The following is a 14,864-nucleotide window of genomic DNA, read 5'->3' as shown; positions in this document are numbered from 1 at the left end:
AATTGATTGGGTTTTCTGCAAAATAGAGCTAAGATGTTATATTTTAAGACCCCTGAAGTAGCATTTATACAATTTAATCATATTGGGTTTTATCAATGCAAAAATCTGATTGTAACTTGTTTTTGGGACATACTGTATAGTATATTACCAAAACATAGTGTATAAACCTCTACACTTCATTCTCAATGACCTACATCATAACACAATTCTATGTTTCATTAATTGATGCACTTTAACATCATTTACATGCAGATAACCATCTTTATCAATCAATTTTACCCATTTACAGAAAGTTTGTCAATGTGCACAAAATGAGTCAAGTTCACAGATTGCATTGCTCAATCTACACTACTGCTAGCATAAACACATCTTAAATGGTTGTAAAAGCAGTTGTCCTCTAAATATATTTTCATTTCCTTGCAATAAAACTAAAAATAAAAGAAGTAACAGAAAAAGAGAAATAAAAACAAGTGTAATCTTACAGAAAGGCTGTACATGAAGGAAGGAGCTTGTTTTTCTCCAGGTGGGTTGACCCATGAACTCTGGTTGATCTTGACACCACTATGATAAGGCCACGAGTGCTAGCGTTGGAGAATTAGACCATCCTTAATCAGCAATGGCAACATGCTGGGGGGGGGGGGGGAGGAAGTAATAAATCAATCGATAAGATTACAAACAACAATAACAATGAAAATACAAAAATTTCGACAAAAACTCCAATAAAAATTGCACGACTACACAATGATAACACATCACACCACACCCACATTGCTACTGATCAAGTTGAACTTAGGACCTGCTTAATGAAGGATATAAGATAATGCAGTTTTCACACTATGCAGTTTTTATGCAGAAGACTTGACAATAATAATTATCTCAACTGTTGCTGCACTAGCTACAATGTCTGTTTTACTCAATGAAGTGCAATGTGTTCATGAATGGGGATTTAAGCTCCTACTTGGAACTTAAATCTCTCCAGAATATGAACTTCGGAGACAGAAAGATAGAGAATGGAACTTCGGATAGACAGACAGATAGATAGACGGATAGATAGACAGACAGACAGACAGATAGATGGATAGATACAATAGATAGATAGAAAGATAAATAGGCAGGATAGAGAGATAGATTAACATAGGGATATAGACAGATAAATAAATTGATAGATATGACAGATAGATAAATAGATAAAGATAGATGAAATAGACAGATAGATAAACAAATAGATTCAGAACAATGAATGAGGGAGAATGAGAAACAAAGAGAAGAGATAAATAAAGAAACATTAGCTAGTCAAATACTATACCTGAAGACTGACACAAACAGGAACCAAGTACATAATAGGGGATGTTCATGGAGAAAAAGACACACCGGTCTGCAAAACAACCAGAGAAGAGAACATATCGACCAAAAGTAAAGATACATTGTACAATAATATTAGATGTATGTAGTCAGCAAATGATCTCCCTTTAAATATACAATGTACTGTAAAATCATAGCAAATATATTTTTTTTTATTTCATTCTTTTGCAAATTATGCAACTCGACTAATATTCATCTTTAAGAAATCAACAAAATGGTAAAATATAGCTTTCCATAACATTAAACAATGTACATTGTCCATGGTAAGAAATTGTTCACTTTGCTTCTTGAAAATGGTTAAACCCATTTGTCATCTAAAAAATTCTTAACTTCTTATAACTCGTATGAAAGAATTGCCATGCCAGTCCCCCCCCCCCCCCCCCCCCCCCGCAAATAAAAACAGCAACACACAAACATATGCAGCATATTCACTTAATACCACCATGAAGTCATTATAAAATGCTACAAACTCGTTTTCTTCGTGGTATCAGAAACTTAAACTCACTGTTGGGCAAATCCTCTGCTTCCCATTATGTGATTAAATCCTTGATTGTAAATGCTAGCTGATCTATGAACTCACTTATTACATGTACAGTAAACTCGCCTAAGTCCACGTCGCATATGTCGAATAATCGCGCAAGTCGAAGATTTTAAAAAGTCCTGATTTTTCCCCATTGACTTACGTGTATTAATTCACTCACAAGTCGAATTTTTAAAGTCGAATACTCGCCTAAGTCGATGAAATTCCATGAACACTTTCACGGAAAAACCATTGAATTCACTGTGCCTAAGTCGAATAAGATTTTATTGTGCAATAAATCACTGTCAAAATCATGAGACGACAGTTTTTGTTTACATACTATATACCAAAAGAAACTTTGCGTTAAAAACATTAACGTTTCATTTACGCAAGCGGTTTCACCTGAATCGTTATTAACGCAAACTAACGATCGGGAAAATTGACGTTTGTAGTAACGATGAGTAACGATCCCAAGCGCAAATTAACGATGTTTCGTTGACATTAACGATAGTAACGCAAGAACTCACGCGAGATTTTGGTTTCCGTTACCCAGACCTGGTGAAAGGACGACGTATCGCCTCTGCCAAGTGTAGCGATCTATGCCTTTAGCGGAGTCTTTTCGCGAATGGTTAATATGCGACCGGGGTTACCAAAACGCACGCCGTGCCAACAACAACAACAACAACAAAAGCCGGATGTTTGCCTTCAGTTTTGGAAATGAAGAGCGGTAACAATCGGCTCCATAAGATGCTAGAATAAATGTCAGATGTTTGCTCTTAATTTTGGAAATGAATAACGGTAATATTGCTGGAGGGCAAATATCGGGCACACCGCTCCAGCTCTCAGCTCCAAAGTAGACAACCTACATGTACATTATACACGTGTATGCGTGGTGTAACTGTAAGTCGATTTTATTTCGACTTACGCACAAGTCGAAACTCGCCTAAGTCGATGTGTTTTGCTCAGTCCCGAGAAGATCGACTTATGCGAGTTTAACTGTACGTACATTACATTTGATACAGGCATTGTCAAACTGGCATTTTTGTTCTGGTATATTTCTCACTTCTTACAATATTCAATATATACTCTGCTATGATTTTCATTTCATTCACATATATGCACATTAACCAATTGAGGACGTGTCCCAAGCATACTCGAGGCAGGTGTCTATGGGAAATGCGTGTTGTAGCAAAATCGGCCGGTCCTCAGTGGGTTTAATAGTGGTTCTTTAAGGTGGATGTTCAGGAGCCTCCAAACTATACTCACAGTGCCACCACTAGGATGGTCTTTTCATGCACTTGGTAGGACAGCAGGAAGAATATCAGAGAGCTGTTGATCTGGGGTTAGAAGAGAGACAGAATCATCACAAAACTTGAGTGTCCTGCACACCGTTACACATCAATGAAGATGAGATGGTGAATGAGGCTTCAGCTCACGCACTAACAGATCCTGGGGTCACTATCAACAGACGCACCCAAATATACAATGCTTAAAGGTCCAGTTTACCTTTGGGAGCAGTGATTTCAAAAATTTTCAAGATATCATATTTGATGCATATGTGTAGGTCTGTTGTATCATAAAACATCCTACCATATGAAATATTTGCAATAAAACCTAAAATATAAGGAGATATCAGGGTTTTTCTCAATAAACCGTAACTGTATACGGTTTAGTCTGGAAAAATTTCTATTATAACTATTGTTCACATTTTGTGTATTTAACAACACTTAACATCGATTATACGGATTCAAATTTTGACAGTGGTTGTTTCTATCCCTAACTCACATTTTAGAACTATTTTATAGCACTAATGCTTTCATCTGCAAATGGTAAATTATGCCTTTAACCAGGGGCTGCACACTAACCCATTTTTTCTACTGGTGCAACCTGTCTGTCGGACCAGTAGGTACCCAGTTTTCCATTTTTTACTGGCCTATTCCTGAAAATGTTACTGGTCCGACGGGGATTTTTACTGGTCAGGGACTGTTGGCCCAGTGCCACTGCACACTGGCACTGATGCGACGGTCCCTGACCAGTAAAAATTACCATTAGGCCGGCCATTTTGCAGCAATTACAAAATTTACTGGTCCGACATGACCAGCAAAAAAAAAAAAAAAAAAAAGAATAGATAAAATAAAGAAAAAAATTACATTACTGGGGCTAGTCGAAAAAAGAACAGGACCACTAAATTTTAGGTTTGGACCAGTTAAAAAAGAAAAAAAAATGGGTATCTAATGGTCCAATTGGAACAAAGGGTTAGCGTGCAACCCTGCTATATAGTTACCTATTGTAGTGTACAGATAAAAAAGCCAGGAACATACCACATTTCATTCACTCAGTATGTTTAACACAAACCTACTTTGAGCTAACTACATCATTTTTTTTTTTGTATAGTAAGGATACATGGTAATATATGTGAATTTCTTAAAGGTAGGGGATACCTTTTACAGACCTCCCAAATGCAGCAAAACATTAAATATGAACCTCAGGGGACTTGTTTAGGCCACTGCTGAGAAATTTGGAAGTCAACAGTTATCTACAATTTGAATAATGCACAAAACTCAACTACTCAGTAATTCTGTGTGTCAGCCACACTTAAAGGCATAATTTACCATTTGCAGATGAAAGCATTAGTGCTTTAAAATAGTTCTAAAATGTGAGTTAGGGATAGAAACAACCACTGTCAAAATTTGAATCCGTATAATCGATGTTAGGTGTTGTTAAATACGCAAACTGTGAACAATAGTTATAATAAAAATGTTTCCAGACTAGACCGTATACAGTTACGGTTTACTGAGAAAAACCCTGATATCTCCTTATATTTTAGGTTTTATTGCAAATATTTCATATGGTAGGATGTTTTATGATACAACAGATCTACACGTATGCATCAAATGTGATATCTTGAACATTTTTGAAATCACTGCTCCCAAAGGTAAACTGGACCTTTAAGCCTTTTTGTTGCAGTCTTCTGTATTTTTTATCTATAAACACAAATCTAAAAGTATAAGAGCTGATGTAATAACATATAGAGTGTGTGTGGCAAGAATGTATATAGAAATGTTTGTAAGTTTTGATGAACTTTCTTCACAAAATATACATGATGGACACACATGCAGTGCATGGGTCTGCAAAGGTAGCCTAGTAATGTACTGGAATTTACGGTGAGCCCCGAAAAAATTAAATTCAAAATCTAACGGTCAATAAAAATGTACTAAATGTTACCTTCCACTTTCAATACTTTATGGGAGTTTCTAAAATGATACTCTCTTCAACATACCACTGTATTTATACAACTCTACATTTAAGGCATGCAAATGGGATTCCCTACCTTTAAGCCGCAAGTAATTGCTCAACAAAGGCAGTTGTAACAAGACAGTGACCTTACCAAGGCATACTTGAATTTCTGGATGGAAGGCCGTAGAAGGAGGTCGAGGGATGAGGGGAGAAGGCACACCAGTGTTGAGATGAGGCTTAGCTTGAGGAGGACATCCTGGGAGAACTGGTTTCGAAGCTTGACGAGTACGTTGAGAGAACACCAGACGTTGGATACCTTATCCTGAAAGAGGCAGAATTGGTGCGGCAACAATGAGGCAATCACGGGTGGGATGAGTGGTGTTTAAGTGTGTCTGTCTGTTTATATGTGTGTGTGGATCTTGTCCTAATTTCAAGGTATTTGTGTTATCCAAACCGAGTCCAATCATGTGATACTTGTTGAGGGACAGGTAGAGAAATGAGGTGACCCACAAACAAAGGAAGACAATGAAGAAGGCGAACAAGAACAGCAAGATCAACAAAAACCACAGAAGCATTAATCCAATTACCAAACAAAGTAAAAAAAAGAAAACAAATTTCAGCAACACGCCTCACAACTTGTTGGCAAAAATGGCAGAATTCAAGATGCTTTACGATCTTTTTGTAAACTGTGTGGCCCTCTATGCAATTGGTGTGTTGTACTGTGAAGCAAAGATTGAGAATAGAATTATAGTAACACTTTGCTGCAACAATTACAATTATATGAATCCATTCGCTATTCTGCATTCAGGCAAAAGAAATGTTCTCCCTTCAACTACAAGCGGAGAGTACTGATGATAATACAGTGGAAGTCTTTGAGGTCGGGCTCCACCTCAAAGAGACCCCTGGCAAAGGGAAAATCCTGTGCAGGACTTGGAAGATCTGGGCGCGGTCCATAATGAAGGGGGACCAGCAGAGGGCGAATGCTGCCACGGTAAAGACACCGATCTTGATCAGTCTCCACGGGCTCAGGGGCCGGAGGCAACTCCCGAGCAGGAAGCAGAAGAAGGGAAGGGCGTGGTAGAGCTCCATCTGTTTGTAGTTGAGGGCGAAGACGAACGCCACCGCTCCGAGCAGCTCATGGTTGGTAGCCATGGCAACGACAGCCCACAGTGTTAGTCCCAGACTTACGTTGTTGAATCTGGAGTTGGCGAGTGTCAAGTTCAAATGGGGTCGAGCACAGAATTTCTACATTTAACCCATGGACACCTGCCAGAGTTATACCTGGGACTAGTCTTCAACAGGTTAAAATCTTTTCACAAATTTACAGGGAGCAAGTGACATACGAGCACATAGCTGGGTTGAATCAGCTTTTAATCATAATTTTGCTCTACCTAGACTCACTTTGCCACTGTTGTAATGAGTTTATGCAAGTTCAACATTTTTATCTCATATTCACTTGTGGAAAAAGTCTTCAAAATTTCATGAGCATGGACACAAGATATGTGTATGACATATGCAGTGCTTGATGATTTCATAATAGTTTAGGTTGTGAAATCAGCGGTCACATCAACGGAAAATATGCAAGACTCCACTGTCCAAGAACATTTAACTGCAATAAGGGGTCATCCTCTATGAATGTAGTTAATTTGAATGACAAAAGAAACATATCAGAAAACATATCTTGTTCCATATTTTCATAAGATTTTAGGAGATCCATCGTTAAAATGACACATTGAGACTGAATCTTTTGATGCACACAATGAAACGTTTACATAAAAAGTTTGAATCCACAAGTTATCAATATCATGTGACATGAATGTTTTGGCATGTTGTACAATTCTTGTATAATCATTCTCAGTACCGGTATTTGACATGGTGGGCCAGAGATGGGTCATTGAGAGGAAATACCAGGGTCAGAAAGTGACGACCACAGAAAGGATACTGGAAGTGACCATAGTCAATGAGGATGAGGCCTGGATAGAGGAGAACACAGGATGCCGAGACCAAACGCTGGACATTGGACTGACCCTTCACTGCCCAGAAATAATATGCCAAGACTGCTGGAATGTAGACTAGCAGGTCAGCTACCAGTACTGGAAATGAATTTGAGAAAGCACAGATAGTGTATTGGGATAGCGCTATTGACACGAATGTTAGATATCAAACATTTATTTACTGTAAAAATGAAAAAATTTGCTCATTCTAGAAGAAGATGAAGTTTGCACGTTTTGAATTTTGCAGCACAATGGCAAATTTACGAGAAATTTGATGCCATAAAAAGGCAGCTGTTGATTACACACTAGCAGTGAATAAACCATGCGCCAAGTGCATACTAATGCCTCATGCACAACCATTCTTCCACTTTGCAGGACTGCTGGTCCTTTGATTTTCTGTGCAGAAAGAGACAATTTAATGGAGCAGATATAACTAGGAGCAATGCCACAGCAGCGATGCTTCAATTTCTGTGCCGCTGTCTCACCTACTAAATATATCAACTCTGGACATTCCTCTCTGGAATTACAGTTTTAACATTAATTTTGAGTAAAATATGCAATATTCTTTGACCTTTGATCATACATGTACAGGTAATGCTCAAAATACAATTAGCATATCAACACCTCATGTGTTTAGCATACCTGGCACTGGTACCAGAAAACTTCCTACATGGTTTTGCTTACACGGTAACTCACCCTTCGGGGTTTGAGGCATAAAAATTGGGCTCACCTGTGTACCTCATGAACAACTTGTGGTGGTAACTTTCGTGACCTCTTGAGTTGTGCAGTGTCACCCAGTTAGGGTTTATCTTATCAGCTCTATGAGAAAAAAAATGGGGAAAAAGAATGGGTAAATTATTAGTAAAAAAAAAGGCACTATAAAACACACTTCTAAATGTCAACTTGAAAATCTCGACATCAAGTTGTACTGACATTAGTGGACAATGGAATCATGTTTTTCATTGGGCTGATATTCACCCGAAACAAAGTTTAACAATAATGCAGCCCAGGCAAAGTTCATTTACACACAATGTAGCTTACATACATAATGGTCAAACTATCCTCTCACTTATATTAGTCACTACATAATGAACAAGGCAAGTGCCGTAATGTGTCTCGCCCACAAACGTACAACACCTTTTTTTTTTTTTAAATTTTGTTCACACATGGACCTATGGATCAAAAGTTAGGAGTCATAATTAAATGCACAGTACATTGGGCCCTCAAAGTTCATTGACCCCTGCCTGTGACCTTTGACCTTGTGGTGACCATCACTCCCCAAGGTACATCTATCATCCAAGTTTGGTCACAAATAGACTTACGGATCAAAGTTATGACCCATAATCAAAACGCGCCCTAAAAACTTGACATTGGGCCCTAAAAGTTCATTGACCCTGCCTGTGACCTTTGACTTTGTGGTGACCATCGACTCCCAACGTACATCTACCATCCAAGTTTGGTCACAATAGACTTACGGATCAAAAGTTATGGTCCATAATCGAAACACGCCCTAAAAACTTAACATTGGGCCCTAAAAGTTCATTGACCCTGCCTGTGACCTTTGACCTTGTGGTGACCATCAACTCCCCGAGGGACATCTACCACCCAAGTTTAGTCACAAACGGACTTATGGATCAAAAGTTATGGTCCATAATCAAAACGCGCCCTAAAAACTTAACATTGGGCCCTAAAAGTCATTGACCCCTGCCTGTGACCTTTGACCTTGTGGTGACCATCAACTCCCCAAGGACATCTACCACCCAAGTTTAGTCACAACGGACTTATGGATCAAAAGTTATGACCCATAATCGAAACGCGCCCTAAAAACTTAACATTGGGCCCTAAAAGTTCATTGACCCCTGCCTGTGACCTTTAATCTTGAGGTGACCTTCACACTTGGTAAAAGGTAAAACTTTGTATGACCACTCTTTCCTCCAAGTTGATTCAAATTGAAGCCCAGAGTACAGAGTTATTCAAGTTTTTATAGCGTTACGGACAGATGACGGACGGACGGACGCCGCAGGCGATCCTTTAGTCTCCCTCACCTCCGGTGGGCTTGACAAAAATGAAGACCACATCAGACATCAAGAACACTCAGCGCCCATGTTTCATATCATTAATGGTGATAATGATAACAGAGTCTTCTGATGCACTGTGCCTATCACACAGTGACACTAATGGTGTAGGTGGGCAAGACATCTTTTTAATATTGCTCTATTTGAAAAGAGTCACAATATACATGACAGCTTCTTCCTAAATGAATACTAAATTTTATAGTAATAATTAATTTTCGGGTGCTGCTCCATGATTATGGAATTTAATATCACAACACTTTTGTCAGTCTCCCACACTGCCTTCTCTAAAATCCTCCTTGAAGATTAATTTATTAGTAAACATGTCTTTCTAGACTGTGTATATTTACTTACACAGCTTATATTGTGTGTTGACGTTAAATATGTTTGTCTGTTTGTTTTCTGTCATCTTGAGTGTAATTTGTTACTATGCATTTTTTTTGTTGTCTTTTTTGCCGGGGGGGGGGGGGGGGGGGGTTGGAAAATAGATACTTGGTAATTGTACAGTACATTAATTTGCTGTAAGTCATTATATTACTAAAGCATGGGAGTTACTGAAACAAATATGTTTTGAGCTCTATCTTAAAAGGGAGGACTGATCTCGATTCTCAGTTTCAAAGGCATTGAGTTCCAGAGAGAAGAACGAGACTGGGAGAAAGCTCTGTTGCCACATGAATGATGTGTGTGGGGATCTCGAAGTGTATCAGCAGTAGATGAATGAAGATATTGAGTTGGATTTTATTGAAGCAGCAGTTACTGAAGGCAGCTTGGTGCTACAAAACAAACTTACACATATCCACAGAGCCAGCTGTGGTAGGCGGTGAGAGGCGGATAATCCAAGCCCCAGTACTGGAGGTCATTGTCCGTTGTATTGTGGTACCTATAGGGAAATATTGTTTAACAGTCAAGGCTTGAAATTAGCCCTTTCTCATTGTGTCATACACCTATAATGTTAATCTCCAAGAGCAGTAGAATGACAGAAAAAAATACAAGATTTGAAGGTGATTAAAGTTGACTGTGAGTAATAAAGTAATGATAAGAATTGATATAACACATTGATAATGTTAGTACATGAAGCAGTAATAATGATAATGATAGTGTTTATAATGAAGAAATGGAAATCTTCACAAATATTATTAGTTACCCCCTGCTTGTTCACAAAATACGGGCAAATATCTACGGTCTGGTGCCATATTCCATGAGGCCGGAGGTAACGATTTTATCTTTTAGCGTAAGTGCTAACCTTCTTCTCGCTGATTTCCCCTCGTGAATGATGTTGAAATCGCTGGCTGTCAGCCATGACCATGTTGACTTAGGCCTATGTCCGTGTCTCACGAGCTGATTACTGTATGCGCGCATACAAATACTTTACGTACACGCCATAAGATACTGTAGTAGCAGTTGATAGCATAGCCAGATATAAAGGCAAAGACAGCAGCGCGTCTAGCTAGCTAGCTCAGGCAAAGGCGCACATCACCGGAGACGCGCTGTCTTTGAAGTTGCTGTTGTCAGTATGTTGTCGTTTATCAAGCGTCTAGTGGTCTCAGGTTATGTGCGTAATACGCTTGAGGACCGCGCATGGCCATTTGTTTTGTACAGGATTAGCGCGCACTTTCCTATTATAAGCGTCTTTGGTTCACGCGCAGCTAGCTGTGTAATATCATGACGTCATATCACGGAATACGGAATATATTCAGTGGTGTATATAGCGCATGCGCACAATATGACCTTATCACGGAATACGGGATATATTCAGTGGTTGATTGACCAATTAGATTACAGAATTCACGATCACTAAAAGATAAATTTTCCTACTGCAGCTCTACATATACAAACTGTAAAAACAATTCATCCAACTCGGGACAAGCAAAAGATGTAACTGTAAACTGCAAAGGCTGACATTCATTACCGAATATATTTACTTTCAATCCCGTTGCTACCGGCAACTGGAATAAATGCAGGAGCTGACATGAAACATTGCAATTTGAATGGGACTGTCGAATAACAAAAAGATTGCTGCCCTCTGTCGACAAGAGACTCACCAGTCACTGATAGGCAGGTGGTATGTGATTTCCATCCAGTGTCTCTGTGCTTCGTAGTCCCCAAACATGGGAGGCTTCCCGGCTCCTGGAAGAGGAAATACACCACTGTTGAGAGCGATTTGTTTGCTCTGACGCTAAATTAATTGGTTCAAGAATGCAATTTGAACTAGAAATGTCGCTATGGCGACTGATGCCTCCGCCATAATGCATTATTTTCCCAATAGGTGTATAGTACAATGTCTTCACAATGTGTAATGACAGCTTCACATAACTGGCAGAAATATCTGGAATGTTCACTTTCCACGAACTGGGTTTGCTATAATTGTCTATTAAAGAGTGCAGGTACGCATATTTTGGGGAATTGAAAATTTTTACTTGACTTCTGACCGATCTTATTATAAGTTTATGCATTGAGTATAATTTTCAGGGTATGAAGAAAGAGTGTAATTACAGTACAAAATATATCTTCTTTTTTTTTTGCATTTAAACCTGACCTTTGACCCTTAACATTTTACCTTTGACCTTCTGGCTAGAAATTTCCAAGAGAATCTCCATTAAGTAATACATGTACATTTATATTAAATTTTAAAACTAATAATGCAATCATTGCATGAGGAAAATAGTAACATTTTGAGGAGTTGAACTTGACCTTTGACCCATGACTATTGACCCATGACCCCTAAATTCCCTAGATAATCCCTGCCAGTCAGTACATGCATATGTACCAAGTTCCATGAAGATACATTGAACTATTTGCGAGAAAAGTGATATTGCAACATTTTCACCTAACCTTTGACCTTTTGACCTTTGACGTTATGACATGAAACTCTCTCTGGATAATCTTTACGCAGTAGTACATGTCTACACAAAGTTTCAAGAAAATAACTGCGGGCATTGCACAGATATGGGGGAAATAGCAACATTTTTAGCATTTGACCTTGACCTTTTGACCTTTGACCTCTTGCCAATGTCACTAAAATCTACTCAACTAATTGTCCCATCGTACATCATCCTTGGACCAAGTTTGGTGAAAGCTGCTTCATCCAGTTTTGAGATATCACGTAAACAGATAAATTTTAGGATTTGACCTTGATCTTTGACCTTTGACCTCTGTCCGATTTCACTGAAAAACTAATCAAGTAATTGTCCCATCATACATCATCCTCCAAGAAAGTTTGGGGAAATTTGCTCCATCAAGTCTTGAGTTATCGCGTAAACGGATACAATTTCATGATTTGACCTTGACCTTTGACCTTTGACCTTTAGCCGATTTCACCCAAAATCTAATCAAATCATTGCCCCATCATACTTCATACTTGGACCAAGTTTGGTAAAATTCCATTAAATATTACTCAAGTTATCGCGTAAATGAAAGCGGACGGACGTACGTACGGACGGACGGACGGACAACCCGAAAACATAATGCCTCCGGCACCACTTCGTGGCGGAGGCATAAAAATTATGATAGAGGCCTATGGATAGTACATTGGTTTGTCTTCTGAATATTAGAACAGAACAAGAAAAAAAAAAAGAAATTTGTACATACAGGTACCATTTAGTAGTTCAACCAAAAAAAAAAAAAAAAAAAAAAAAAAATTATAATACAGGTGGGTCTACATATTGTGTAGTAACATACTCTGAAGTACAGAGATGGGCATCTGAGAAAACTTTAAAATTCTTTAGTGGCTGAATTGGTTGACTGTATGCAAAAGTATGCAGTAAACTAATTGCTGCACTTGCTTTCTGTTAAATTACACAGTCACAAAAAGACACTGATGGGGCAATTGTGAAGAGCGCAGTGTGAGACAATAATACTGTAACAGTGGTTATTTTCGCATGGGTAATTTTTCATGCTCGGCTGGATAAGATGAATTCTGCGGAATCAGGACATTTATTAATGGACCATATGACGTGCATTTTCGCGCCGGTTTCTGATCGTGCAAAAATTTCCACTTTTACAGTATATATGGAGGCAGTGGCGTATTGAGGGAAAACGGTGCCTGGGACAAGCGCGAAAATTGTGCCCCTAATTTCTGAAAAAGTGTTCAACCCCAACCCCATCCCGGTAGGGACTTAAAAAAAAAGTCCACATGATATGCTTTTTCAAACACTTAAAAGGGGTCTTTTGAGGGTGACTTAAATGTAATAAATTTTGATAAATTTTGGTGAGCGAGCGCAGCGAGCAAGCCGAAAATTTTTGTATTTCAGCTTACAAAACATGGAATTCTTGTCATTTTGGGGTTATTGTTCTTATCTTGTTTGATCTGGCTTTTCTGCGCCCCCCCCCGCATGTTCGAAAACCGTTGGCGCCCTCTTTTGATCCAATCGGTGATCGCTTCAGAACGAAAGAAATTGCAGCTGCTGCACCGTGTAACATTTTGCCTGCTAAATATAAAATGACATGTGTGAACACAATAGACATTGTCATTTTGTCCGCGTCATCATCACGTTTTGTTCTTATCTTGTTTGATTTGGTTTTCTGCGCCCCCACCCCCACCCCCGTATGTTTGAAGCCGTTGGTGCCCTTTCTTGATCCGATCAGCGATCGCTTCAGAACGAAAGAAATTGTAGCCGCTGCTCCGTGTAACATTTTGCCTGATAAATATAAAATGACATGTGTGAACACAATAAACATTGTCATTTTGTCCGCATCATTGCCCATCATGTTTTGTTCTTATCATGTTTGATTTGGTTTTCTGGCCCCCCCCCCCTGTCTGAGCGAGGTTTTTTTTTTTTTTTTTTCCGTTTTTGGCGCCCCAAGGAGTGGCGCATGGGGCACATGCCCCCTTGCCCCCCCCACTAGATACGCCACTGTATGGAGGGGATTCCGTGAAGCCAGATGGAGTCTTCGCTCCGCGGAACATAAATTACCCCCGACATTGACCAGATACTATGTAGGCCCTACAGACGTCAGACCGATCTTTCGCCAAGTAGGCCCTATTGTTGTTCCCAACCAACCTGAAACAGTTTACACCCTTTGTAATTGTATTCATGGTCTCAATTTCCTGAGCCATCACTTTAGTTTGATACAGTTGCATTAAATATGCCTTTCCAATCCCCAAAGGAAAAGAAAAATAGAGATCTAAAGAAAAATCTAAATTTATTTGGAGGTGGGCTTTATTTACAGTCAACGCGACAGCCGTTCAGCAAATAAAAAATAACGGTCCCATGTACTTGTTTCTGTGTACTGCAAATTATCGATCATCACAGCAAAACAATTTCCTCCACGTTCCACACGATAGCACTAAGTTTATAGGAAGATTGTAAAGATGGTATGTAAACTTACCGGAGTATGGACTTAGTGAGACCGACCACCGTGTTGCCACAGCAGCGGTGATAATCACCAAAGTGACTAATCTTGCCGACTCCATTCTCCCTGCAACTCCATACAACTCATACAGCAGCATTCAGCGCTGACGTTGTTACGTTGTGTATGGCGTGCGATGCGTCTGCTGACACGTACGTACACGCGTGTGGATGGAATGTCTCCACCCCTCCGCCCCCCCCCCCCCCTCCACCACCACCATGTACCACCACGGTACCACCACCACTTGATCACCACTACTGGGCGCCACCACCACTGCTGCTGCCCAACCATTTAGGGCAACGGCGTAAATCCGTACTGAGGAGTGGGGGG

At 39.5% G+C, this 14,864-nt stretch overlaps 1 protein-coding gene across 1 annotated transcript; it reads right to left on the bottom strand.

The window, feature by feature from the left end:
• Window positions 1-3,144: 3,144 nt before the first annotated feature.
• Window positions 3,145-14,646, bottom strand: LOC140236620 (dolichyl pyrophosphate Man9GlcNAc2 alpha-1,3-glucosyltransferase-like). The gene is given in 9 exon segments (XM_072316540.1): window positions 3,145-3,219; window positions 5,271-5,441; window positions 6,009-6,037; window positions 6,040-6,317; window positions 7,062-7,212; window positions 7,844-7,932; window positions 9,976-10,065; window positions 11,228-11,312; window positions 14,514-14,646. Coding segments are annotated over 9 exon segments (1,089 nt in total). The 5' UTR covers window positions 14,635-14,646.
• Between the last annotated feature and the right edge of the window lie 218 nt (window positions 14,647-14,864).

This window comes from Diadema setosum, chromosome 13, assembly GCF_964275005.1.
Source record: "Diadema setosum chromosome 13, eeDiaSeto1, whole genome shotgun sequence".
Classification (NCBI taxonomy): domain Eukaryota; kingdom Metazoa; phylum Echinodermata; class Echinoidea; order Diadematoida; family Diadematidae; genus Diadema; species Diadema setosum.
This window is presented reverse-complemented; position numbering and strand designations above follow the sequence as displayed.